Raw genomic sequence first — 25,442 nt, forward strand, 5'->3', positions numbered from 1 at the left:
GAGGAATATTTCCCTCTACTTTTTATCTTGATTTTATCTTAATTGCTTTAACAAAGGCATATTTTATTGAAAAGGAGGTTTAGAGACCAGAATAAGGGTCCGATTTCTAAAAATGGTCGACATTTATGACTGTGCCTAAGAAGTAAGCGTTTCTTGTAACAAACGGAGCTGTCCTCCTGGTACCGGAATCTGCGTGCATGTGCCTGTGGGACATCTGTGCGCGGTGGCCCCTGAGCGACCCTCAGCAGCACGCTGTCCGGTGACGCTGGGGTCGCATAGCTGTCTTAATGAGCCGGACGCTGTCCTCTGCGTCACAGCCTTCATCTCATTTAATCGTCGCCACAGCCCCGTGAGCGACGCGCTTTTATCATCTCAAGGTTACTGAGGAGGAAACAGGCGCCCGTGCGGGTGAAACGACTTTCCAGAGTCACGTGGGTCTAACTGGCAGCGCCCGGGTTCAAACCCACCCGCAGGGCTCTGGCACCCACGCCCTCCTTTAGAAATTAATGGAGGACAAGAAACAGCCCTTGTTTAATATCTGATTTCATACACCATCCAGATGAAGATACTAAACATACTAGAAAAGAGTGCAGAGCACATGCATTTGCTGTCAGTCTAGTCCTTCCACTTCACCTTAGGATAAGTGGCGTGTTGGCCGAAGGGTGAAATTGTTGGAAAAATCTCCGTCCCGGGCACAGACCCCTGCGAACCCCGAGGCAGTGCTCACTCTTTGGCCTCAGATTCTTTATTCAAAGGAATCACACGAGGCGATCTTTACCAACTCAAAAGTTCCGTCGTCGCCTTCTATATGTGTGTCATTCGGAGCAGTGGCGGCTTCGGTCCTCTCCAGGTTTCTCCCGCATGTTTCCTTGCAAAAGCACACATGAGGGTAAAGGAAGAATGGGAACCCATGGTCGCGGTTGGTTGTCTTGGAAGCTCCTGCAGTAGTCCAGAAGTTAGCGACGAGCCCCCGTTTTCAAGGCGATGAGACATCAGTGTAAGCTGGTGAGCCTGACGGTATTTCATAGCCGGTTACCGAAAACGAGACGCTCAGGCAGACGTGCCGGCTCCGTACCGATGGGTGGCGTGAACTAAGCATCGCTTCTTTCTTCCGTCGATGCACTGATTTCAAAAGGCCTCTTGTCTTCTTCCTAAGAGCTTCAGCAAGATGAAACTTACACACCATGAAGTCCACCGTTTTAAAGGGTACAGTTCAGTGGTTTTTAGTAAGTTCACAGAACTGTCCAGATTGACCTTTATTTTCTCTTTTCGCTTGTTCGGGAGCATCTATCGCAGTGAAGCGTCGGTCCCAGCATCCCATCAGTGTTTGCTGAAAAAACCACTTAGAGGGGTAGAGAAGAGGCGCCCCGGTAATCCTGGCTGAACCAGGTGAAATCACTGGTGAAAACACAAGGGGTGGTTAGGTATTCAGATATAGATTCCCAGTAGCATGCAAATAGGTGGTTAAAAGAACACAGTTATTTGTAACCTTAGCACCTAGAAAAACACTCTAGGCTTGTTGGCATCAGATGAGTTGTCAGTGACATTTGTCCTGTGTCTTGAGTAACTTTATGTAGGACTTAAAGCCAGAGACATCTTGGCATCTTCAAACAAGATGAATTAACATTCAGGAGGTTTTTAATTTAAAAGAAAAGATTATCATTTGAGAAAAGGCAGGGTCGTAACATTCGGTGGTAAAGTTTGAAGTTTTTCTATGGGCCTTGTGATAAAGTAATAAAGCCCAGCAGAAGAAAGTGCGATCAAATTATATGTTTGATATGTGCATCTAGCTAATTATTTTTCAGTTTTTTTGAGAAATAATCAACATACAGCTGTATAATTGTAAGGTGTACAGCATAATGATTTACGATACGTGTACAATATCAAACTTATACTTTGAAAATAAAACAGTACATTAGCCGTAGATTTAAAAAAGGAAGAAAGTTTGATCCCTATTTTAGGTTCCTTCCTGGTGATTCTATGTTGAAATTATAGCAAGAATGTTTCAACTGACAATCTCCTTTGTCTTAAAATTTAATGACATGACACATTTGGCAAAGCAGCTAAATTCTTTCTCATGCATATGTTTGATTGAGGCAGTTATTACTACGGAAAAGATAAAAATAATGAAGATTTTGTTTCCTACCCTGTTTTGCCCGTAGCTAGCTCCAGTGAGCTTTCTCTTGAGTGTTCATCTCACTGAATGACCATTTTTATGTAGCTGCTCAGGCCTTGGCAACCTACTTGGGTGCCCTAACGAGTGAGGTTTTGCCCTGCAAATGTGTGATTCTAATTTGCAAACCTAGTATAAAACCATGGCACTGGAAGTAAGGAAGCTCTTAGATCTCTGCCCTGGGTTCAGTGGTTTTCATTTTCCAATAGATGTCTTTGTAACTTGGCTCAAAAGATTTTCCTGACTTGTGATGCCATCCAGAAAAGCATTTTAAGAGACAACTTAATTACTATTTTAAACCAATTATAAGATTTTATTAACAAATGTTTCAATGTGTGATAATTTATAGTAAACTTTTCATTTTAATAAGTAATTACTTAGATTTACACTCACCTGCACTACATTAATACGAAACCTATTTTATGATTTGTGTATATTTGCCTGACATTAAGCAAAACTGCATCTTTTTTTGCATTTGGGAGCTCCATTTTATATATGCAGAGGTTGAGGCTTAGAACAGCTAATAGGTGACTGCATAATGACATCAGGACTCGAACCCAGATCACGTAGAGGTAGGTAGGTAGCTGTGTGCTAATTCAAAACTTATTTGCAGCAAAACACCTCTGTTACATCCAGTTATTGCTATTATTTTGAATTGTATTGGGTATACATTTAATTTGAAAATTTTCATTGCTTTATCATTTGTATAAGAACTTATGTTTACAAAACGTTTACCAAGTTTATATTTTTACATATTTAAGTATACATTGTTTCAACTCCAGATGCTGCTGCTTCTCCCACCCTTATGTTTTCCTGCTTTACAATTAATATTTTTTCTGAAACTATACCCAAAACAAGTTAATTTTAGGTTTTCTAAGATTTTCTTAACTACAAGCTCTAGAAACTCTTAAATATATTATTTTATGAATATTAACAAGTACATACTTGAGTAGTTATTTATTCTTTTGTTACATATGTTCTGAGTAATTATGCATATCTTAAAAGACAAATTATTAACCCAATTAAACTTTTAAATTTTGGATTTTTATAGATAACATTTGCTTTTCTAGAGCAGTGAACTTGTAAGAATAAAAATCTACTCCAATCATGAATGAACAGATTTGAAAATGTTAGAAAATCCTCACAGCCAAAGCAAAATTAAGACATTTTAATTGATTTTGATATTGCCTCAACAAATAGAAAAATAAGAACTTAGATGTTTTAAAAATATTCATTAAAAGTAGAGAAAACCTTGTTCATTTACTCACACAACTATTCTTTCTAGTAGGTACCTGAGTGTAAATTATATGTTGTTGGTTCGTTTAATAAACAGTTGCTCAAGCAGAAAACCTGAAAGAACATTGCAGCTATACATACGCAGGGTTGTAATAGCTTGAGACCTGGAGAACAAGACATGATCACTGCCCTACTCAAACTCTTACAATTAAAAAAAAAAAATTATAGACAGAGGAGATATGTTACCAGGTTAAAATTCTGCCAACTCTGCTCCACAAGCATTGTAACAAAACCTAGGAGCATTATTGGTTGCATGTATTGGATTGAGTTGGACAAATAGACCAATGCGTTTAGGACTATAGTCTTTTAAACTTTAGATTCTTGCCTTTGAGAATTTTATACATATCTTCTAGTCTTTGGTTTTGTGAACTTATTTTTTCATATGACTAAATAAATATTTGTTATTCCTGTTACCCCAAATGTGCAATGCAATTTCTCAAATAGATTATGAACATACCCTCTAAATTTAACATTAAAACACTATCCAGTAAACCAAGAGAAAAATTTTATGTTCAGTAATCACCATTGTAATATAACTTAGATTACTTTCTCAATTTCTGTTCTGAAAATTTAAAATGTAAGAGTAGCCCTGCCGGGTGTGGCTCAGCGGTTGAGCATCAACCTAGGATCCAGGTGATCGGGGTTTGATTCCCGGTCAGGGCACATGCCTGGTTGCGGGCTCGATCAATGACCCTCTCATCAGTGATGTTTCTATCTCTCTCTCTCTCTCTCCCTCTCCTTTCCTCTCTCTGAAATCAATAAAGATATATTTTTTTAAAAATAAAATAAAATAAAAAAATAAAATGTAAGAGTAAACTGAACTAAGCTTAAGTTTTTCTAAAGGAGAGTTTCATTGGTTATGGAGTAACTAGGGACTGTATCCTCTGTACAAAATGTTTATGAAAATTGCTTGACTTGCAACCTCATTGGTTGTAGTGAAAGTTCAGTCTGCACAGAAAAGCGAGGCATCTTGTGAACAAGAAATGTACTTACACACTGGCCAACAGGAAACTCTCGATTAAATGAAGTGTAAAAATTGGTTAGAGGCTCATTCCATTTGAGTTTGCAGTTATATGGAAGCATAACGCTTTAGTCTTGTCAAAAAATACACTTTAAAAAATAGAACAGATTTTCTTTTATTGACATGATTAAAACCATGTTGTTAAATGAGAAACATTAACATGCTAAGCTAACTTTTGAAGAGTGAAAGTAATAGATTGTAGAACTCTATAGGAAACACACTGATATTTTCTAGTAAATAAATTGTATGTGTTTCATCTTTCTCTTCACATTTTGAACTCATTTCATGCTTGCTGTATTTTAAAGAACCAGATTTCTAACTTGTACTTCCCATGCTTTTATGAACTTTATTCTTAGGGAAATTAGGTGGGTGAAGATGGTTATCTACTAAAAAGACATAAATTGAAAGAGCTAAACTTTGGCTATTTTGGAACTTATTAATACAATGAAATAATATTATTAATCTGCCAAAATCAAGTCCTTTTTGTCACAATGAGTAGTCTAGGTTGAGGGGTGTGTTTTTTTACAAAATACTTTTAAAAGTGAGGACCAATACAAAGTAATGTACACATTTTTGGTACCTTATGAAGAATTTCATGTGAAAATTTGAATAGTGCTTTTTCATATATAATACATAGAATATTAAAAATTGCCAATAAAAACAAGTTGATAATGCTTAATCACTCTTTCGTATTAGTAAAAAAGTTAAAACTATTAAAACTGTAGTTTGTTCCCTTATTAAAAACTACTTTCTGATTAAGCCAACAATCATGGCCTCTAATATCTCAATATAACCACTAGAGGAAAGAGATAGATTTCCTATAACATTTATTAACATATGCAGCCTGTGAGAACTCTGCTAGTCCAGACAGGAGAACTGCAGTGTTTCTTTTGTCTTCCTTATTAATTTTGACAGATTTGAAGTGCTTGCAGTTTTGGTTTCCGTGAATCCCCTACTCAGCAACAGTTTAATTTTTGCATACTTATTAGGTGCTTTAAAAATGCGACACTTTTAAAAATAGGAGTGCAGAAAAAACTAATTAGTAATAGCTTACACAAAACATGTTTCTGTCTTTTTTATTTCAGTGAAGAGAATATACCTTTGAAAAATAAAATCAAAGCATCCATTGATATCATTCTACTCTTAGTTATATAGTCACAAATTAAGGAGTGTGACTGTATTGGACAAAATAATCAAACTATGCTATTTTATGGAGATGGTTAGTTGTAGTGAGTCAGTTATAATGGGCATGTCTTTTCCAATACTCTTGAGTCTTATAAGTTTCATAAGTATGCAGATGTTTTGTCATATTTTGCACAATTTTTTTCTTTCTATTGGGAGAATACCTTTTATAGCAGTTCAGAAATTTCTTGAAAGTGAATTATTTTTTAAAAGTTGGTTAAGTTTCTTTTGTTATTGTTATTTCACTAAAAAACTTTGGTACTTTGACTTCGACAGTGAGAAATAGTAGTCAAACAGCCTTCCATACTGAAACATCTTTTCAACGAAAATTTGTCATTTCTTTATTTTTTGACATTTAAAAAATTTTCTCCTATTAATTAGTTTTACTTTGATAATCATCAGGGCATCATTCTTAGGACCTTCATTACTCCATGTTACTATAATAGTTGATGGTTCACTAACCGTGTTCTGTGCTCTTAATTTTGCATATAAAACACCATCCTCTTCATCTGGTTGTTTGTAACAAAACGTTCTGCTACAATGAACATGTTGGCTTTTAAGTCATTGAATAGACATATAGCAAGTGCCTCCTGAATGCTGGACACTAGGTTCCGCTGACCCTTAGAAGAGAGGCAGTCTTTCTGAATTCATTGAAACAGGATTTCTAAGTAATGATTCACCACTAAAGCACAATGCACTGTCAAGTATTTTATTCTGAGAGTGAGCTCAAGATTTTCAGGAGAAATATTTTACATTTTACATCAGATAAGAACTATATTTTTATTTATTAATGCGCTAATGCTGTTATATAGAAATGAAAATTGTTATAGTTTTGAGGTTAAAAATAAAAATCCATTGTGGCACAGATAGCCAAAATGCTGTGAATCAAACATGGGTTTCTCTTTAAAAAAAAAAAAATCCATAAAACTCTAAGATGAGACTTTGACCTTACAGTTAGAGATAGTTGTTTAAAATATATGAGGAAATATAAGTCTTATACTAATAAGCTACTAAAATAAAATAGAAGAGCTATAAGTCAAAACTTTGTTTTTTGTATAAAGTGATAGAAATTTCTCCCAAGTTAAAGACTAATGTGCAGAGGTGAGATGGGGCCAAGGGATTATTTTGGTGTTGTAGTAATTTCATAAAGAAAGTCCAGCCAAGCTTTGTACTGGTGCGAAAAAGCCACTACAGACGGAGTCTACTGCATATTCTGGGGCTGCATGCTCCCCTGTGTGTTCATTTTTCATCATTTTCTGCTCTTAAGAAAGAGCCTGATTGAGTCAGCCCAGCGAGTCGCCCCCGTGGCTCAGGTGCTCCTGCGCCCTTCCTGGGCTTTGGCCTGGGAGGGGCGAGGGAACCTGCAGCCTCGCCTTATTCCTTTATTTATTTATCTAATCCTCACCTGAGGATATTTTTCGCATTGCTTTTCAGAGCGAGTGGGAGGGAGGGAGGGGGGGAGAGAGATAGAGAGAGAGAGGGAACCGTCCCTGTGAGAGAGATGTGTGGGTTGGCCGCCTCCCACACAGGCCCACACTCAGCGGGCCGGGGCCGGGGCCGGGCCGGGGCCGGGGCCGGGGAGCGAGCCTACAGCCGAGGTCGGAATCGAACCCGGGCCCTTCTGTCTGCAGGCTGACATTCTAACCCCTGAGCAAACCGGCTGGGGCGAAGTTAGGTCTTATTTTAAGTTGCTCTTCTAAAAAATAGGAGTATGGCATGTTAAGTGAGAATGGGAAGTTATAAAGGGTAGGAAAATTTATTAATAGGTTCATAGTACTAAAACTTATCTCACAGGACAAGGGATATCACAGATATCAGTATGCATTAACTTTTTTTTCTCTCCTTTTTGCCTCTTATTTTGAACAGAACAGTAACCCATTATTTAGAACCTGAAAATTAAATAAAATACTCAGTGGATGAATCCATTATTTTAACTTGTGTATTTGTTAACTATTGCCACAATATTGTTGCATAGCAAAGAACCACAAAATCTCAAAGACTTGGAGCAATCAATACACATTTATTCTCATTCATCTGTGGCTAGGTTAGAGTTGGCCTGACCTGGGCTGGGCTCAACTAGTCTCTGAGTGAGTTAGCTGGGAGTACCCTACTCAGTACCTGTTGTCTTCCTTCTCATACTAGTGGACTAGTAGGGACGTTGTTCTACTGACTATGACAAAGGTACAAGAGACCAAGCAAATACATTTCAAGTCTACTTGTGTTAGATTCAAAAATATCCCACTAACCAAAATAATGATCACAGATGAGCTCCAAGTCAAGAGGCAGAGAAAGAAACTCCATCTTTAGTGGGAGGGACTGTGAGGTTGCTTATGGGGGGGAGTGAAGAATTGGGGTCAGTGATTCAATCCATCACAGCTTGTATCCTTAATGTGAATCAAACTACTTTTCTGTTTTTCAGTGGTCTTAATAGAAGCCTTATGTGTTTTACAAAATTCAGTATCTATTGGGCCAAAAGAAAAGTGAAGAGAAAAATGATAGACTATTTTTATTTGTTTGTTTTATGCTACACTTTCCTTTTGATATGTGTCTCCCATGTCCAGATTCACATCTACTGGAAAGTGTGCTACAGGCTGCTTTTGCAGGGTGTTTGTTTTGCAGAATAGTATAAAAATTTCCCTAAGTTTCATATACAACCACACATATTTTAACTTGATCTTTTCTGCTGCATTTACTTTTGGGAGTCCTTAAGAATCTGTTAAAATGCAGAAATTATGCAGTATTGATTTCAGGAAAAGTTGAAGTGGTTACACATGATTGCCTTTGCCTTAAAAGAAATCCTTATTTGGATCTAATTTGAACAATATTGAAAGCACAACAAAACTAGCTTTTTATTATATCACCACACATTTAGCGAGTTATGGAAAGCATTTTGTCTCAAGAATGGAGTTAACTATGTCTTGTCCGCACTTCTAGCCATTTCTGGCTGCTCTCCAAGCCTGCCTGTTACTCACGCATATTTGTTTCCCAGTAAGACATGCATTGAAAACCTAAGAACATGCTCTGCTGACTGCTAGGAGAATTTCAGTTGTGAGAGATTCATGCATTTGCTTCTGTTTGAGAAACATAATTGGTCACAGTTGTATACATGTAGTTTATATGAGAAATATGTTCCGTTTTAAAACTCATTATGTTTATTTTTGCTTTGATTTTTAAAATTAAAAAGAATCTAAAATGTGTATACTCTCTTCTTTCCTGATATTCCAGAATACTTGGAAGGAAAACAATACAAATTTGTGTGAGTTACATGCATAGATATCTAAACTTACACATTGCATACTTTAAATTTAAGGTATAAAGTTTGAAGTGGCAAAAATACTGATTAGCCTAAAACTCCAAAAAGAATATTCCTATCCCAAAGTTAAATGTTGCTTCCTCAAATATTACCATTGCAACATGTGCCTTTTACTAAAGTGTTTTCTATTAAAAAAATATAGTAGAATAGTGTTCAGTATATAAGAAGATAATTTTGTGCTCATCTTCTAGTAAAATGCAATTATTTTTCAATTTTTTTCTTGTCATTCCAAAAAATAAAAAACCAGAGCTAAATGCATAGACTTACTTTGTGATGAACCCTGGACTTCAGTGGACTTTGGGCCTGCAGCAGACCTGTGTTCTCAGGCGTCCCTGCCTCCCTCTTTCGTGCCCTGGTGGCTGTTGGTTTTCCCTAATAGGTCGCACCTCGCCCCTGCCAGGCTTTCCTATTATGGGATCAGAGGCCTTTTCTCCAAAGTTTGATGTTTCCCATTTTCTTTAAGATTTCAGTTTCAAAGTTCAGAAATACCATCAAGATGAGACAGCCACCACAGAGTCTTTTGCATTTGGTCGGCTGTGCATCATAAATAAGGAAATACCTAAAAGCATTGTTCACGGCGTATGATCAGGCCTCGCACGCCTGTGTAGTCCAAACACTACATTCCTGACGTTTAGGACTTTTAAATGTAGACTGCTCTTTGCTAGGGCCTTCTCATAACTAAAATATGAGTCACTTGTAAACCATAATAGATTTTGGCTGTCCAGCATGATGAAGTGTTCTGGATAGAGTGAAACATTTCACCCAGACTCATGGCAGCGGAGTATCCCCAGTGGTCACCCCAAATAGGGAAAGAAACGAAGAGCGAAATTAAAGGAGCTGTGCAACCCCTGGCACCGTCCTTTCATGGCAGTAGGGCTCTTTACTGCTGTGGGTAAGAAATGAAAGTGCTTAGAGTCTAAATCCATGAATGAAAGTACAAGTTGCTGTTGAATTTTCTTTTTCCTAATGGCTAAATTTAACATGAAACTTGAAATTATAAAAAGGATCAGGTATGTGTTCTACCAAGTGAAATCATGTGGTTAGTTCTTCTAAAAACAAAACAAAACAACTAATGTAGAGTTTCAAACTTCCTGCTGAAATTTAGAATTTAATTAGACCTTCTGCTATGGAACCTCAGTATATACCAACTTCCACATAAATTTACTAAATAAAGACTTTTTATCAGAAGCCTAAAAGCATGCAAAATGTGTCAATCCCATTGAATTAACCAAATCATGTAGTATCTGGCTTCATTTGAAAAGAGAGCATGTGAAGCTTTTGTCAAACATTTGAAGTACAAATCTGATTATTTATTTGAGCCATGGTTCTGATATTTCAGTCCTGCTGTCTTTGTTTAGTCAATGCTGCTCTTGATTCCCAAGTTTAATGTCAAGTCGCAGAGTGTTCCCCTGCACACTCCACTCCGAGGCAGTGATTTCCAGTTGTCCCGCAGCCCCCCACTGCGAGCAGGCACAGTCACACTCCACGCAGACTCCTCCTGGCAGGCAGGAAAGGTGGAGTTTTCCTTTTTCAGGGTCAAAGGAAGTGACCCCTGGGGCACGGTGGCTGCACTGATCCTGGTGTGGATTTCAATTTGGTTCATTTCCTTTCGGTTTCGACTCCTTACTTGAGCCTCCATACAGAAATTAAAGGGTCGGTCTCAGCATCTTGTTTCACCCTGATGAAATAAAAATTGTTTTGAGTGTAAGATTAGATGTTTTTCTCCCCGAATTCCGGTAGCACCTACACAGTGCAAGCTAGGGCGTCACTTAGTGCAGTGTCATTTAGTGGAGTGACATCATAATGACCTAGGAAGGGGAAGGCGCGTTCGAACAAGCTCAGTCGTTCTCCAGGTTTATTCGTGACTCGCGTGGGGCTGGGTGCAGCTGCGGCTGGCGCAGCGGTGGGCATCGTTGAGCAACTTCCATTCCAGTCTCGGAAGCGGGGGCTTTTCTGAACAAAGCATACCTGACATTTTTCCGAAGCTCTTTTCATTTGAAGTCGTCATCCTGAGTATAAAGTTATTGAATTATTATCAATTATGATTTCATATCCTAGTTGGCAGACATGAACTAGGAAATTAGTAGGATTGAATTGTTTCTAAATATCATCATCATAGAGGACAACTTTGATTAATGCAGGGTTTTTTTAATACTCACCCAAGGATATTTTTCCCATTGCTTTTCAGAGAGAGTGGAAGGGGGAGGAGAGAGAGAGAGAAAGAGATTGATGTGAGAGAGACACATCTATCTGTTTCCTCCCTTACCGCGCACCCCGACTGGGGCCGGGGATTGAGCCTGCAACCGAGGCACATGCCCTTGGCCAGAATCGAACCTGGAACCCTTCATTCAGAGGCCGGCACTCTGACCACTGAGCCAAACTGGCCAGGGCTTTCATTCTTATTTATTAGGAGTCATTATGTAGGTTGCAGGAATGTTGTGAATTAAAAATATGTTTAGATTTTTTTTTTCATTCTGATTCACTAAGAACCACTTAGCTTGCAGAGAGGTTATGAGTTTAAGAGCATGCTTTTAATTGTGGTTGAGATAGTGACCACAATGCAATTATCAGTTTATTGACTTAAGAATAAGCTTATAATGGACTTTGCTATTTTAGTCAATCCCTTAGCTTGACTATAATATATTACTTTCATAATATCAATTTAAATCAGTGAAATGACATGTTTTATAGTTATATCTACATGTATGTAATAATTGATGTTGTTAATTTACAATTGCTCATTGATTATGTAGTTCTATTTTGATTTATTTACTTAAAAAATTCAAAATAAATCCCCAAGATGTGATATCATTCTTGATGCAGTGCAGGATAAAAGTATACACTGCATATTACAGAGCACTATTTAAAGAGGAAAGTGTTCTACTCACTTCATAGCAACTATTTGCAAAATAAGATTTTGGGGTTTAATATCGGTTTAACTGTTCAGCCAGCTGAATATCAAGGACTCTATTCCTTCAAAATAAAGAAATCTGGTGACAATATTTAAAGCCATATTTTTAGTTTAACTTTCACCTTTGTTAAACTACCAAAAAACAGACCACTTTTGAATTAATTGCTCACCAGCCCCCTTTTTCTCAACCGTGTTTCTGTCTCTAAATATGATCCTTCATTTACCAGGGATTTATTTCCTAGGGATCAGGTGTCTCAGCCAAGAAAGACATTATTCTGAAGGTCCCTAAATGGTGACAGAGGTGGTGGCCATGGACAATACCTGTGGCTCAACCATTAGCTACAATTGATGTTTTTGTTATTAATAAGTCAACCAAAAAGCTACCAACTGCCATTGTAATTGCAGCTGGTGAAACCACATATGTTCCCAGAGGGCACAGAGGTCAACATTTGATAGGCAGGCATAAAATATGCAAGTGCCTTATCTTCATGGTGTAACATTTCTTCCATCTTTGAGGGTCAGTTTTCACAACTTTCAGAATTGATTCCTTAAAAATGCCCCCTGCACTTAAATTATGGAAACTGTTGGCAGTTTTTATTTGTTTTGCTTTTATTTAAAATACAGCCATTTGGGAAGGGAAGCTTCTGAATGTACAATGTGATATATGTGTGTGTGTGTGTATATATATGTGTATATATATATATATATTGCAAAATGAGTATTTAAATGCAATTATTTTACTTATTTCAGGTCTAAATTAATGTAAAGATAAATATAACACACTAACAGGGCAATGCTATCACTGAAAGCTTAGCTATGTAGTGATTTTTAAAAGAATAGAATGTATTTTTCAATGTATACATTTTTTTAGTGTAGGAATAATATTGTAGATTATTTTAAAATTTCAGAATTTTAAAATAAACCACTAATAGCCACTGCCTCTATTACTATTTATTTATTTATTTTTATTTTTGAAAGTTTCTTTATCTTTATTGTTGAAAATATTACAGATGTACCCTTTTTACCCCCATTGATCCCCTCCACCCTGCATCCACCCCACCCCCATGCCTTCCCCAGACCAATGTCTGTGTCCATGGGTTATGCTTATAAATATCTAAGTTCCTTGATTAAGCTCTCCCCACCCACTCCCCCACCCCCACCTTCCCCCTGAGATCCCTCAGTCTGTTTCATTCTTCTGTGACTCTGGATCCATTTTGTTCATCAGTTTATTTTGTTTATTATATTCCACATATAAGTGAGATCATGTGGTACTTGTCGTCCTCTGACTGGCTTATTTCACTTAAAATATTGTAAATTGCACTGCTATGAACATAGGGGTGCATAAGCTCTTTGTGATTGGTGTTTTGGATTTTTTAGGATATATTCCTAGAAGTGGCATCACTGGGTCAAAAGGCAGTTCAATTTTTAGTTTTTTTGGGGAAACTCCATACTGCTTTCCATAGCGGCTGTATTATTTAAAGTGGTCTAATTTGTACAGAAAGAAAGGAGTCTTTAAAAATGATAATGTCTTAATTTTGGTTTCTCGGTACCTTCTTTAAACTTTTAGTATTTAATTCCTATGTTTTATATGTTAACATTTCAAAATGAATCATACCAGTCTTAGTCCAAAGAGGGCATAGTAATCAAAGACTCAGGTAGATCCAGGAGTGAGCCAAGCACATGGTAGGACCTGGAATTACCAGGATGGCATCTGCCAAGGGCAAGATGTAAGGCAGTTCAAAGATTATCCAGTGTGGGGGGGACCCATATGTACATAGAAAATCCTCAAACACTGCCCTCTGTGCTAAGCATTTTTCTGACATCACCAAAGTCTAGCCATCATAAAATACTCATATTATCCCAATGTTAAGAAGAAGAGAATGAGCTTAAGAAATTAAGTGCTGCCCAGCTGGCGTGGCTCAGTAGTTGAGCGTAGACCTATGAACCAGTAGATCACAGCCCGATTCCCGGTCAGGGCACGTGCCTGGGCTCGGGGCTGGATCCCCAGTAGCGGGCGTGCAGGAGGCGGCGGTCAATGACTCTTCTCATCACTGATGTTTCTCTCTCTCTCTCTGCCTTCCTCTCTGTGAAATCAATACAAACATATTAAAAAAAGAAAAACTGAGTGCTCAAATTTACTCAGTTTATAGTAAGTCGCAGAGCCAGCAAAACCCCCCTGCTGTTTACCAGCGTGCAGGGAAGCTGGGCACACCCCTGGCGCTGCGGCGGTGCCACCCTGGACCTGTCTTGAAGGGAGTGGTGCGGCGCATGGTGCTAGCCAGAGCAGGCCGGCGGGGCTCCACCTGCTGGGACCGCCTGTGTCGCTGTGCCCTGGGAAAATCCCAGGCGTTGACCGTGACCCAAACCCTCCTACTAAGTGTGGACTTAAGGTGTAATAGTTATTTAATCCCTAATTTTGTGTACTGTCTCTGGTTTTCTTTCTGTCCATTGCTCGTCCATTTCTGTGTCTTGCTGTCCTGTGCTGTCCTGTGTCCCGCTCAGTCCCTGGCGCAGAGGAACGGCAGTCTCAGCTGCTGCGTCTCCCTCCGCCCGCCCCCACCCGCTCCCCGGAGAGGAGAGATCAGGGTCCTTTTGCTGTCTCCTCGCCTCTCTTGGATCTGGTGGAGTTTTCACACTATAACTATAAAAGATGACATTTCATCCTCTGAGAAAAACGCCTTGGTTATATCCCAGCTAAATGGATGGGTGGATTTTTCTCCATGACTTAATTTTTGTGACCCAACTGGGGTGCAACGTTCACTTTTATTAGCAGCTGTCTCTTTTCTTATCAGATATTCAGCTTTTAGCACCTCGCTCAAAAGAGGAAACAGATGGCTTGAAGTTATTAGTTAGATGTCACGGATCCTTCCCAACAATTTTTCTTAGGTAGAGAAACAAACAAATAACTCTGCCTAGGATCTTTCAAACAGAGCTGCAATATTTGCAACCTCTGTAAACAGGGCATCTGAAAAGAAGGCCCGTTTAGCTTTCGTCACACTAAGAAGCGCTGATAGGAGTGAAACTAGAAAAGAAGGTGCATGTATTTGTTTTCCCCCACAGGTTTGAAGGGTGACTTTAAGAGGGAAAATGCTGAGTGTTTCTTAAAACAAAATGGGAACTTTATTTCCCCCAGACGTTAGTTGCCAATCGGTAAGCATTTCAGGAGGAAATTGTGTACCACCTCATCTGTGTGACAAGTGACATTTAATGGCCGGGTGACAGGCACACTGGTGCACAAACCTGGGGGTTAAAATGACAGTTGATCAGTGGACCTTTTCTAGTATAAACACCAAGGCGACCATTTAAAATCAGTTACTGTCAACGAGTCAGACAATTTTTACTTGGATTTCTATGTTTCTGTAAAGATTCCACAGCTTTCTCTAGGGAACTTTCTGTTGTTTGGATGTTGAATGTCAAGGTCCTGACTCCTTTGGGAAGGCCTAGTTGAGTGGACTCTTGTTTACCTTTGAATTTGTACCTTGCAGACATGCAGATCATTCACGCCTCGTTCCTGTCTCTCCTTGCAGGTAGAAATAACACTTCAGGATATCAATGACAATCCACCGGTGTTTCCAACGGACATGCTGGATCTCACCGTGGAGGAGAACATTGGAGATGGCTCGAAGATCATGCAGCTCACAGCCATGGATGCAGACGAGGTAGCTCAGAGTCTGTGTCTGAATTTTCAAAACCTAGTGTTCTGGTGATCTATCCAATTTCTCCATATTTCCTCAACTTTTATTACCCAGTAACTAAGGCTAAGCAGTGTGTGCTGTTTTCCAAAGAGAACGTTGATTGTTGACCTGAGTTGTAAGAATGCAAATATAGAGACTATCGAAAGGTAATTTTTCTTGGATCAGCAATTCGCAACTCCGTTTCTAGTTGCATTTTATATTAGCCAAATTCTTTTAATTCTTGATAATAAAAATATCCCCATTTTATGCTTTTATTATTCTAATTTGCTATCTTACAGAAACTAAGGATTGATTTTTATTTGTAATATAAAAAAGCAAATTATCGCCCTGGCTGGGTGGCTCAGTTGGTTGAAGCATTGTACCCTTACACCCAAAAGGTTGCAGGTCCGATTCCCAGTCAGGCCACATACTGGAGTCAACCGATGGATATTTCTATCACATCGATGTTTTTTCTCTTTCTCCCTTCCTCTAACTCTAAAAATCAATAAAAATGTGTCCTCAAGTCAGGATTAAAAAAAAACACAGCAAATTATTTACAATTTAAAAATTTTAAGGCTATTTTATAATTTTTATTTAATTTACATAAAAACAATATATAATTCAATAATAGCCTTATGTATTAAGGAAATTATCTAGTCACTCTAATGAATTTTTCAATTTTGTTATGGAGCAGAAATTTCTTGCCTAGTGGTGAATGTGAAATTTGAGGGCAAGATAAATTACTATCTTCTATATTTATATTTTAGTTTAGCTATGTAATCGTCATGCTCCAAATGTCACGGCAACTTATATAATTTGTAATTTATATTTTTCCCCATGAAGAAAGTCCGAGGCCCGACCAGGGATTGAACCCGAAACATAGGTACGTGCTCTGAGTGGGAATCGAATGAACCTGCAACCTTTTGGTGTATGGGATGACCCATGGGGTCAGAACGGACCTGGGCTCAGCAGCCTGGGTACTTGAGTTCTGGATAGGAAAGAATTCAGAGACAAGACCCAAACTATAAGAGAACATTTATTTGGTAAATTACAGAGGTAGAAAAAGTAATTCCTAGAAGAAATGGGCTTAGGAAACAAGGTAAAGAGGCAAAAGAAGGGCCCTTGGAGCTTGGGAGTGAGGTAGCTAATAGTAACCTGCCAGAGGAGGCAGGTGAGGAGGAAGGGGAAGGGAAAGAGAATGCTCCCAGGAGGGAGATCATACTGGTTCCTTGGTCCTAAGGGTTTTAAGGATGGACATCTTAGGGGAGGTCCCAGGGGAAGATCTCAATAGAATATTCAGTAGCATTCCAGGTGTGTCCTTTCAGGGTCTAGGTCTCCACTGATTGATTGGCCAGCATCAGGACAGGGAGTTATTATCCAATGATGGGCAGCTGGTCCTGAGGTCAGCCTTGGTGTTGCTTGTATGATTTTGCTGCTTTTCTGGTCCTGGAGCTGAAATACAACTGAGGCCTAGATGGTATCTCTAGGAATGAAAGGTCTGGGAGTCCAAACCACAGGACCAGTGATTTGCTAGTGGAGGAAAGGTCACCCTAGGGCGAATTTCCTCCCTAAAGCTGTCCTTTGCTGGGTGCCCAGGGCTTTGTGCCCTGGTGACCTTCTGCACCTGGCCCATCGTCCTAGCTCAGCTCATGTCTGTCTACCTACCACATCTTGGTCACTATGTAACTGGAATTCCCCAATCAGGATTTGTTTTTCCAATAACAATTTACTAACTATTAATGCCGTTGCACTCTTGCAAGGGAAAACCTCAACCCGGTGAGAAAACTTACAAAGTGTAACTAACACATATTTATATCCTTCAGATGGTGGTATTTAGAATACAATCCAGTTACCATATCTCAAATGAACCTAAAGGGAGTGAGACATGTCCTTGGGACTCATGGAGTGATTTTCCAGGGTTATATTTTGGACAGATAGAACATTTGCTATACATTTTATGAGCTGCAGTAGGAGGTTTCCAGTAATATTGTTTACTTCATGAACTCATAAATGTGTCAGTTCGTGTATATGTTGAAGAATAGGTAATTGAGTCCCTATAGGTAAGATCAGTTTTGATTGGGTCCAAACCATATCTGTTTGTCTGGGTCAAATGTTCCCACTTACTATAGCTGTCCGTTGGAACTGTAAAAGAGAGTCTTTTATTGATTTAATAGGAAGCAAGGAGTATTCCCAGGTCTGGATAATTTGATTGCTTAGTGCTGCCTGTCTAGCTGCAGCACCAGCTAAATGATTTCCTTTTGTTTCCATGGTGGCAGCATTAAATGTCCTGGAATTTTGATAATTGCCAATTGTTTCCGTTACTGTATGTCATCTAACAGTTCTGCAACCTGTTTTCCATTCTTTATGGGCTGCCCTGAGGAGCTTAAGAAGCCTTGCTGCTTCCACCACATTCCAAAGGCCTGAGCTACACCGAAGGCATAGCTGCCATCAGTGTACATACTGGCTGTTTGATCTTTGGCCAGTTGACAAGCTTGAGTTAGAGCAATTAACTCAGCGTTTTGGGCAGATCTTTCAGGTAAATAAGTACCTTCAGTTGTGTCCACCATGGAAGTGATTGCATATCCGACTCAGTAATGCCCCTGTTCATCTTTCAGATAACATCCATCTGTAAACCAAATTAAGTCGGCATGATCAGGCGCAGAAAGCAAGAGTACGTCACAGGAAAGACGGGAGTGTTGAGTGTGATGAGGGCTCAGTGGAGGGTGAACAGAATGAGGAACATAAAGGAAGGAGAGCCCATGACTCTCTTCTGTTTGCATAACACCTCAGCAGCAGAGACGGCCCCATGCAGGGTGGGAGCCCTTTGGCTGCTAACTCTAATTACTCACCATAATATCCTATAGGTCTTTTTTTTCTTCTTTATTGAACTTATTAGGGTGGCATTGGTTAATAAAATTATATAGGTTTCAGGTGCACAATCCTATAATCCATGTATATTGTATTATGTGTTCCGCTCCCCGAGTCAAGTCTCCGTCCGTCCTCATTTATCCCCACTTATACCCTCTTCTACCTCCCCCAACCCCCTTTCCCTCTGGTGATCACCACACTGTTGTTGTCTGTGTCTATGAGGTTTTGGGGTTTTTTTTTGCTTAATCCCTTCCCCTTTTTCATGCAAACCCCTGCCCTCTGACAGATGATCTCCGTTTTTGAGTTAAAACTACCAAAGCATTTCCTTTATTTTCGTGTATAAAAGGCATTATAAATAAGGTATCCCAGAGCTGGATCTTTAAATATTTGTTTCTTTGGAGCTTTTACAACTTGTTTCCCTTCAGGGTTCCATTGGATTGGATCAGGTCGATCTGATTTTAATCAGATGTATAGAAGATGAACCATTAATGAAAAATCTGGAATCCAGTCGTGACATATCTAGTCAGATCCTGAATAAACTGTTTTTTTGTTTGGTCATTTGTTTTCAGAAGAGTAAAGGATATTATTCCTTTCAGTCTTTCAAGGGTTAATTGTAGCCCATCTTTAGATATTAGATAACCAAAGTATTTTACTGGGGGTAAACAGAGAAGCTTGTCCTCTGAGACCCCTAAGTTCCCTTTATGGCTAGCTGTTGTAAAAGGTAAATTGGGTCCATCCCCGTGGGAGTCTGATATGTCCTAGAGCATAAAAGTAAATCATCCACATATTGGATTAGAGCGGAATTTCTGGAAAATTCAATATCGTTCAGATCAACTTTTAATATCTGAGAGAAATAGGTGGAAATCTCATATATCCCTCAGACATAACTGTCCAAGTAAACTCCCCTCTTCCCAAGTGAAAACAAAGAGGTATTTACCGCCCCTCTCCCCAAAACACACAAAACCAACAGCCAGGAATACTGAAAAAGGCAGTACATAACTCTATTACTGAAAAATATTGGCAGTCCGTAGGGATAGCTGATAACAGGGTATGTGGATTTGGAGCCCACCGGGTGTCTATGGATCATTGTTTTATTTATAGCTTTGCGATCCTGTGTAAGTCTCTGTCATTCCCGCTGGCTTTCTTTACTGGGAAGAGAATTATAGGTGCTCGTGCATGGAATTATAAACCGCCCTCTAAAGTAAACTTACATAATGGGCCTCATTCCAGCTTGTGCATCGGGTCTTAAGGATATTGGTGACTATTAGGTAGAGGCAAAATGCCGTCGATCGTTATTTTAATAGGAGTGACTGACTTAGTCTTGCCAGTATCTATGCTGGCAAAGGCCCCGAGTTGCACTGAAACATCCTGCAACGAACATTCAGTTGGTCTCAAGATTAGTTTCCTTCTGTTGAGTTTCCTTTAAAAATCATTATTCTCTCAACGGGTTCAGAATCTGATTTAGTTCTAAATACCGTTCACCCTTCTGGGAAAGGGATATGTGGGTGCCAGTGCTTTCCAGACAGTCTCACCCTACGTGGTGAATTGGGGCGGATTTGACTAGTGAAAATACCTGTTGCCCCGCTCATTCCCTGCTTGGAAGGAGCTGGCTCTGACTCGTTGATTAGATATTCCCACCCTCTGTACCGGAGCTTTACGCTGAGGGTGAGGGCAACTTAGCTGGGCGTGGTTAAGAACAGATAGAGTAGCCCCAGGCTCTAGGAGGGCCTTAGTAATTCCCCCTTTTATGGTAATTTCGATTTCTCTTAAAGTGTTAGTAAAGAGAAGGGAAAATGCCCTCTCACCGTGCTTGGAGCAGCCCTAGCTCCAAGGACGTTTTCTACAATCCTCCTTAAGGTGAGTTGCCTTTTTAAAGTAAGAACAGGCTTCTCTCTCCCCTCCTCTAAGAGGCCTTTGGGGAGGGCTGACCTCACTGCTTAATTGCTGGAGCTGTAAGTTCATGATTTGAACAGCTTCATCTTTTTCTCTCTTTCAAATAGTTTTAGATAGATGATCAGCCAGAATCTCCAGCTCATTAGTACGCATGGTCGGCCAGTTTAATTTATGTTGTCTAATCAGAGTTATAAGCTCTTCATTTAGTCCTTCCCAAAATGCCAAATTTAGTAAGGGATCGTTTGGATGACCCTTAAAACGGTCTGGAGACAGACCTGTGCGTTGTTTTGTAGTAGGCAGCTGGGACGACACCAGGTGTTAGCCCGGTGGGGTCACCCAGGACCTGGGTTCAGCAACCTCTGCACTTGGGTACTGGCTAGGAAAGAAATCAGAGCCAAGACCCAAACTGTAAGAGAACATTTATTTATAAAATCACAGAGGTAGAAGACGCATTTCCTAGAAAAAAAAATGGGGGCTTAGGAAACAAGTTATAGAGGCAAAGGGAGGGCCCTTGAGCTTGGGAGTGAGGAAGGTAACAGACCCCCGGGGGAAGAGGGAGGGGAGGGGGAGGGGGAAGCAAAAGAGAAAAGCTCCCGTGTGTTCCTTGAGGGACAGGTTCTGGGTCCTTCTTCCTAAGGATTTTGAGGGAGGTCCCAGGGGAAGATCTTAATAGAATATTTAGCAGTTTTCCAGGTGTGTCTTTTCAGGGTCTAGGTCTCCGTTGATTGACTGGTTGGCGCCATGGGGGTGTCATTATCCAATGCAGCTGGTCCTGAGGTCAGCTGTGGCTGTTTTTGTTGCTTTTCTGGGCTTGGAGCTGAAATACAACTGAGGCCTAGATGCCCTCTCTAGGGAGGGAAGGTCAGGGGTTCCAAACCGCAGGGCCAGTGATACGCTAGGAGAGGAAAGACTCATCGGCCTTGCCCTGCTCGTGTCTGCCTAACAGCCTACCACAGTTTGGAAGTTTTTTTTTGAAGCGCTCAAAGAAATCAAGGCCTGGTTCACCAGGCTTTCTCTCACGCTGATGGATCTTGGTCCGGTCCGTTTTCCGGGAAAGTCCTCAGGTATGGCTTGGTAAAGCTAACTCCTTGCATTTTCCTGGCCTGTCTGTCTCTGTTTTAAAAAGTCCTCTTTAGGAGCTTTCCAGTGAGCCTTAGGAACTTCTCCGAAACCAGTAGGTGTATTAATTGGCATAGGTCAGAAGAGCCAGGATTGTATGTCCTCACAGTTAAATTTTTTTGCAAACTGATCAGGGTGCCAGAGAGGGTCAAGGAAATCTTTAGGTAGATTTCTTAATTCTGTTCTAGTCCAAGGGACGTACACATTCGCTGGTTCCCCCCCTCCCCCGCCCCCGCGACTGTCTTTTCTCCAGGGGCAGCTGCCAGAATTTGTGTTTGTTTTTTCCTAGTCTATCTTGGTCTGGTTTTCTATTCTGGGCGTCCCCTAAGTCAGTAAGGAGCTGTGGTGTAGGAGAGAGAGAAAGGAGGAAAGGAGATTAAGCCTGGACGACGGAGGCTAGGGTAGTGGGCAGTTGGAGGAGAGGTAAGAACGGGGTGTGGACATTGAGCAGTTTCAGAAATCTTCTTGAGTTAAGAGGGAGTCTCTAAAATTTTCTTATTAACTTCCTGCTCCATTTCAGAGGCTTCTACTTGCCAGTTGAGGTAAGCCTCTCCTTCATTGTTCGATTTTAGAGCTGGCTTTTCCCCCCTATAGTGCATGCAACTAATAATAATAATGTAGGTGTCAGAAGAGCTCCATTTTAGCCATCTGTAGTTGATACCACTTCCGGTTAAATCTTCCCATTTCTGTAAGTATTTGCAAGTCAAAGCTCCCCATGAATTGTGTATCTGCAGGGGTATCAATGGGGGCTGGAATCTGGGGTCAGTGTTCACTTAAAAGTGAAAAGCCAAAGTGTGAGACACAAGGAGCCTTTGAGATTTTTAAAAAAAATGCAATCCCGGGCATAGGTGCAGGCAGAAACTTAAATTATGTCCTGATCATGAGGTGAAGGCAAGGAGGTATTTTTTGTTTTTCTTTTTTTAAATATATTTTTTTTGATTTCAGAGAGAGGAAGGGAGAGGGAGAGACAGAAACATCAATGATGAGAGAGTCACCGATTGGCTGCCTCCTGCACACCCCCCCCCACTGGGGATCGAGCCGGCAACCCAGGCACGTGCCCTGACCGGGAATCAAACCTCGATCTCCTGGATCCTAGGTGGGTGCCCAACCGCTGAGCCACACTGCTGGGCAAGGAGTTTTTAATGAGAAAAGGAAGGGAAATAATTGCATGAATAGAAAGGAGGAATTTTTTTTGGTGCTAACAAACTAGGTCACCCCTTAGTAATACACGAGTCTCAAGAACGTCCAGAACATCGGTCCTTGTGGGCAGGAGGTCTGCTGTCCTTTTAGCCTTATAACAGTTTATAAGACATTGTTGGTTTGGCCCATCTGAAGGTTACTTTGCCCAGTTCAAACATTTCAAATGTTCACGGAGTAAGACTTGCAAGGTAGTTTCTCTGGGATGGCAGTTCCGACACCCTTTTCAAAGGGCTCTATTTATAGCATTTTCACATCAGCATTAAATTGTCACGGTGGATTGATTTTGAGAGAGTAATAGAATTCTTTAAAAGACTAAGGTTATGTAGGTCATCAGCAAATTATGTGATGTACTATTTTATTGTTTGTACATATTTCCTTAATTAAATCGCACATAACAGTACCAGTATGTGAGAGAAACTCTAGTCGGGCACTGGTGAATTATGCTTGGGTCAGGGAATTGGTTTTTGAAAGCAACATGTACATGTTAAACTTAATTTAAATATCATTTGAAACATGTGCTGCATCAAGATACACATCTGTCAGAAGCACGTGACTTTCTGAGTCTCTTGTTTCCTTCCATAAACAGAATTATTATGCCTGTAATGGGCCAGGATACTCGTGCTTTGTTTCACGGTACCATACTTGTTTCTGAAAATACTACTTAAAGTTGTAAAATGCATTTGCAATTTATAGCTATTTACTTTCAGAATTCCTTTCACGTGCCTTTGTCTCTGTGGTTCCTCAGGGGGATAAAAGATTTTTAAACAGCATTATTTCCACTGTGCTGCAGCTGAAATGCGATATTTGTTTCTTGTGGTATTGCCGATACCGCATATTTTGGATATTAAATAAATAAATAGACTTTTCAAAAGACCCAATTAAATCATGACTTTTGGCCAGACATTTTCAGATATTCACTAGAACAATTCATTCGACACATCAGCTGATTTCTGAATCTGAAAAAGATTGTTTCATCGATAGACTGATACCTTTGCTTCTGTTCGGAAGAATTATTGAGGAGGCGGGACATTTCTGAACTTTAGACCGTTTGTGTAATAATAGCTTTAAATGTGTTTTTGTTTCTTTGCTCTCCCCTAATTTCCAAATACCATTTTAAGAAGTCAGAATTGAAAATAGCTCTTTTCATACCTGGACTGTTTTACTAGAATAACATAACAAAATTCCTGGTGAAATGCAACAAATAGTCCAGAATGTGGTCAGATTAGAAGCCTCAGATTCTTACAGGCTGTTTTTGTTAGACCATACAATTACAATGAATAGGTTAGATACTCCAGCGTACACCTGGATATACAAGATAAACGTAGGCAGGCAGCACGTTAAACTCGGCCATTTCATGTCTGAGTTAAAGTGTGCTCTCAGGCATTCGCTAAGATTGGCGTGGAGAGTGCACTACCAAATATAGCAGATGCCACCAAACATACATTTTGAAAGAGTGTTTTTGCCTGCAATTGTTAGAAATTGTTGCCTTGCGTATTTGACAAGGATAAATCATATTTAATTCTGATGGAACAAATGCATAGGAACTGTGATCGCTGTCATCTCTTGTCACATCAGCCTCCTGTCCCTACGCACCCTGAATGGATGTTCTTTCTAACATCCTTCTCGAGAGCTCTTAGCCTGCATGTTAAATAAATAAATTTCTAGAGATTAACAGCAGAGTAAAAGATGTATTTGTCCTATGTGAGTATTTTTAAATCAAAATGTAGTTTTTGAAGTCAACAATCCCAGCATTACTTACACCTTAGTGTCAACCCTCAATAATTATATGTAATAGGAAACCAGGAAACATATTTTCCTTGGGATATATAGCAGTTCTAATTGTAGTTTAATTTATTCATTTGCAGACATTTTAGTCATCAAATATACTTGACCCATTATATTTCTTTTTTTTCTCCATTTTTTTAAGCAACTTTATTGAGGTGTCATTGATGTACAAAAAACTGCATGTATTTAATGTGTCCAGTGTGCAGGATGGTGTGGGGAGCAGGGGGTGTTATAGTGCTCTTTTCAGAAAATATTAAAAATAGGAATAAAATAACTAGTATCAGCATATACTGAACTGTTTCTCAAAGATGGTACTCGGTGCTTCACATGTACTAGCTCACTGAATCCTCAGAGCAGTCCCCGCGGCGTGGCAGGTAATACCATCTTTATAGTCCAGGTAAAGAAACAGGCTCAGAGGGGCTGAGTAGCAGCCCGGTTGCCGTCGGCTGCAGACCCGCACCAGCTGTTAGACCTGGGGTCAGCCAGGCCTGGCCTCGGCAACCGGGTACTTGAGTTCTGGCTGGGAAAGAATTCAGAGCCAAGACCCAACTATAAGAGAACATTTATTTGATAAATCACAGAGGTAGAAAAAGTAATTCCTAGAAGAAGTGGGCTTAGGAAACTAGTTATAGAGGAAAAGGAAGGGCCCTTGGAGCTTGGGTGTGAGGAAGCTAACAGGCCTGGGGCGGGGGGCGGGGCGGGTGAAGCAGTGGGAAGAAAAGGGAAAGGCAGAGGCCTGGGCCTGCTGCGGTCATACACTGTGTGCCACGGTGTGGGGGGCAAGGCCCTGCGTCCTCTGTCCTAAGGGTTTTAAGGGGGAGATTTTAGGGGGATCCCAGGGGAAGATCTCAATAGAATATTCAGCAGCTTCCCAGGTGTGTCCTTTTGGGGTCTGGGCCTCCACTGGTTGATTGGCCGGCATCAGGGCGGGGGGCCATTATCCGGTGCAGCTGGTCCTGAGGTCAGCCTTGGGGTCCTTGTCTGGTTTTGCTGCTTTTCTGGGCCTG

The 25,442-nt window shown here is 40.1% G+C and overlaps 1 protein-coding gene across 2 annotated transcripts in view; it reads left to right on the top strand.

The window, feature by feature from the left end:
• Positions 1 to 25,442, top strand: part of FAT4 (FAT atypical cadherin 4) — a 148,149-nt gene that overhangs the window by 50,544 nt on the left and 72,163 nt on the right. For both annotated transcript variants that reach the window (XR_001602480.2, XM_016203322.2), the window contains exon 2: positions 15,424 to 15,555. Coding sequence is in view for 1 of the 2 variants with exons in the window: in XM_016203322.2 (XP_016058808.2) it covers positions 15,424 to 15,555 (132 nt within the window). In the remaining variant the exon portion in view is untranslated. The remainder of the gene's footprint in view (positions 1 to 15,423; positions 15,556 to 25,442) is intronic.

This window comes from Miniopterus natalensis, chromosome 4 (assembly GCF_054644295.1).
Source record: "Miniopterus natalensis isolate mMinNat1 chromosome 4, mMinNat1.hap1, whole genome shotgun sequence".
NCBI lineage: Eukaryota > Metazoa > Chordata > Mammalia > Chiroptera > Miniopteridae > Miniopterus > Miniopterus natalensis.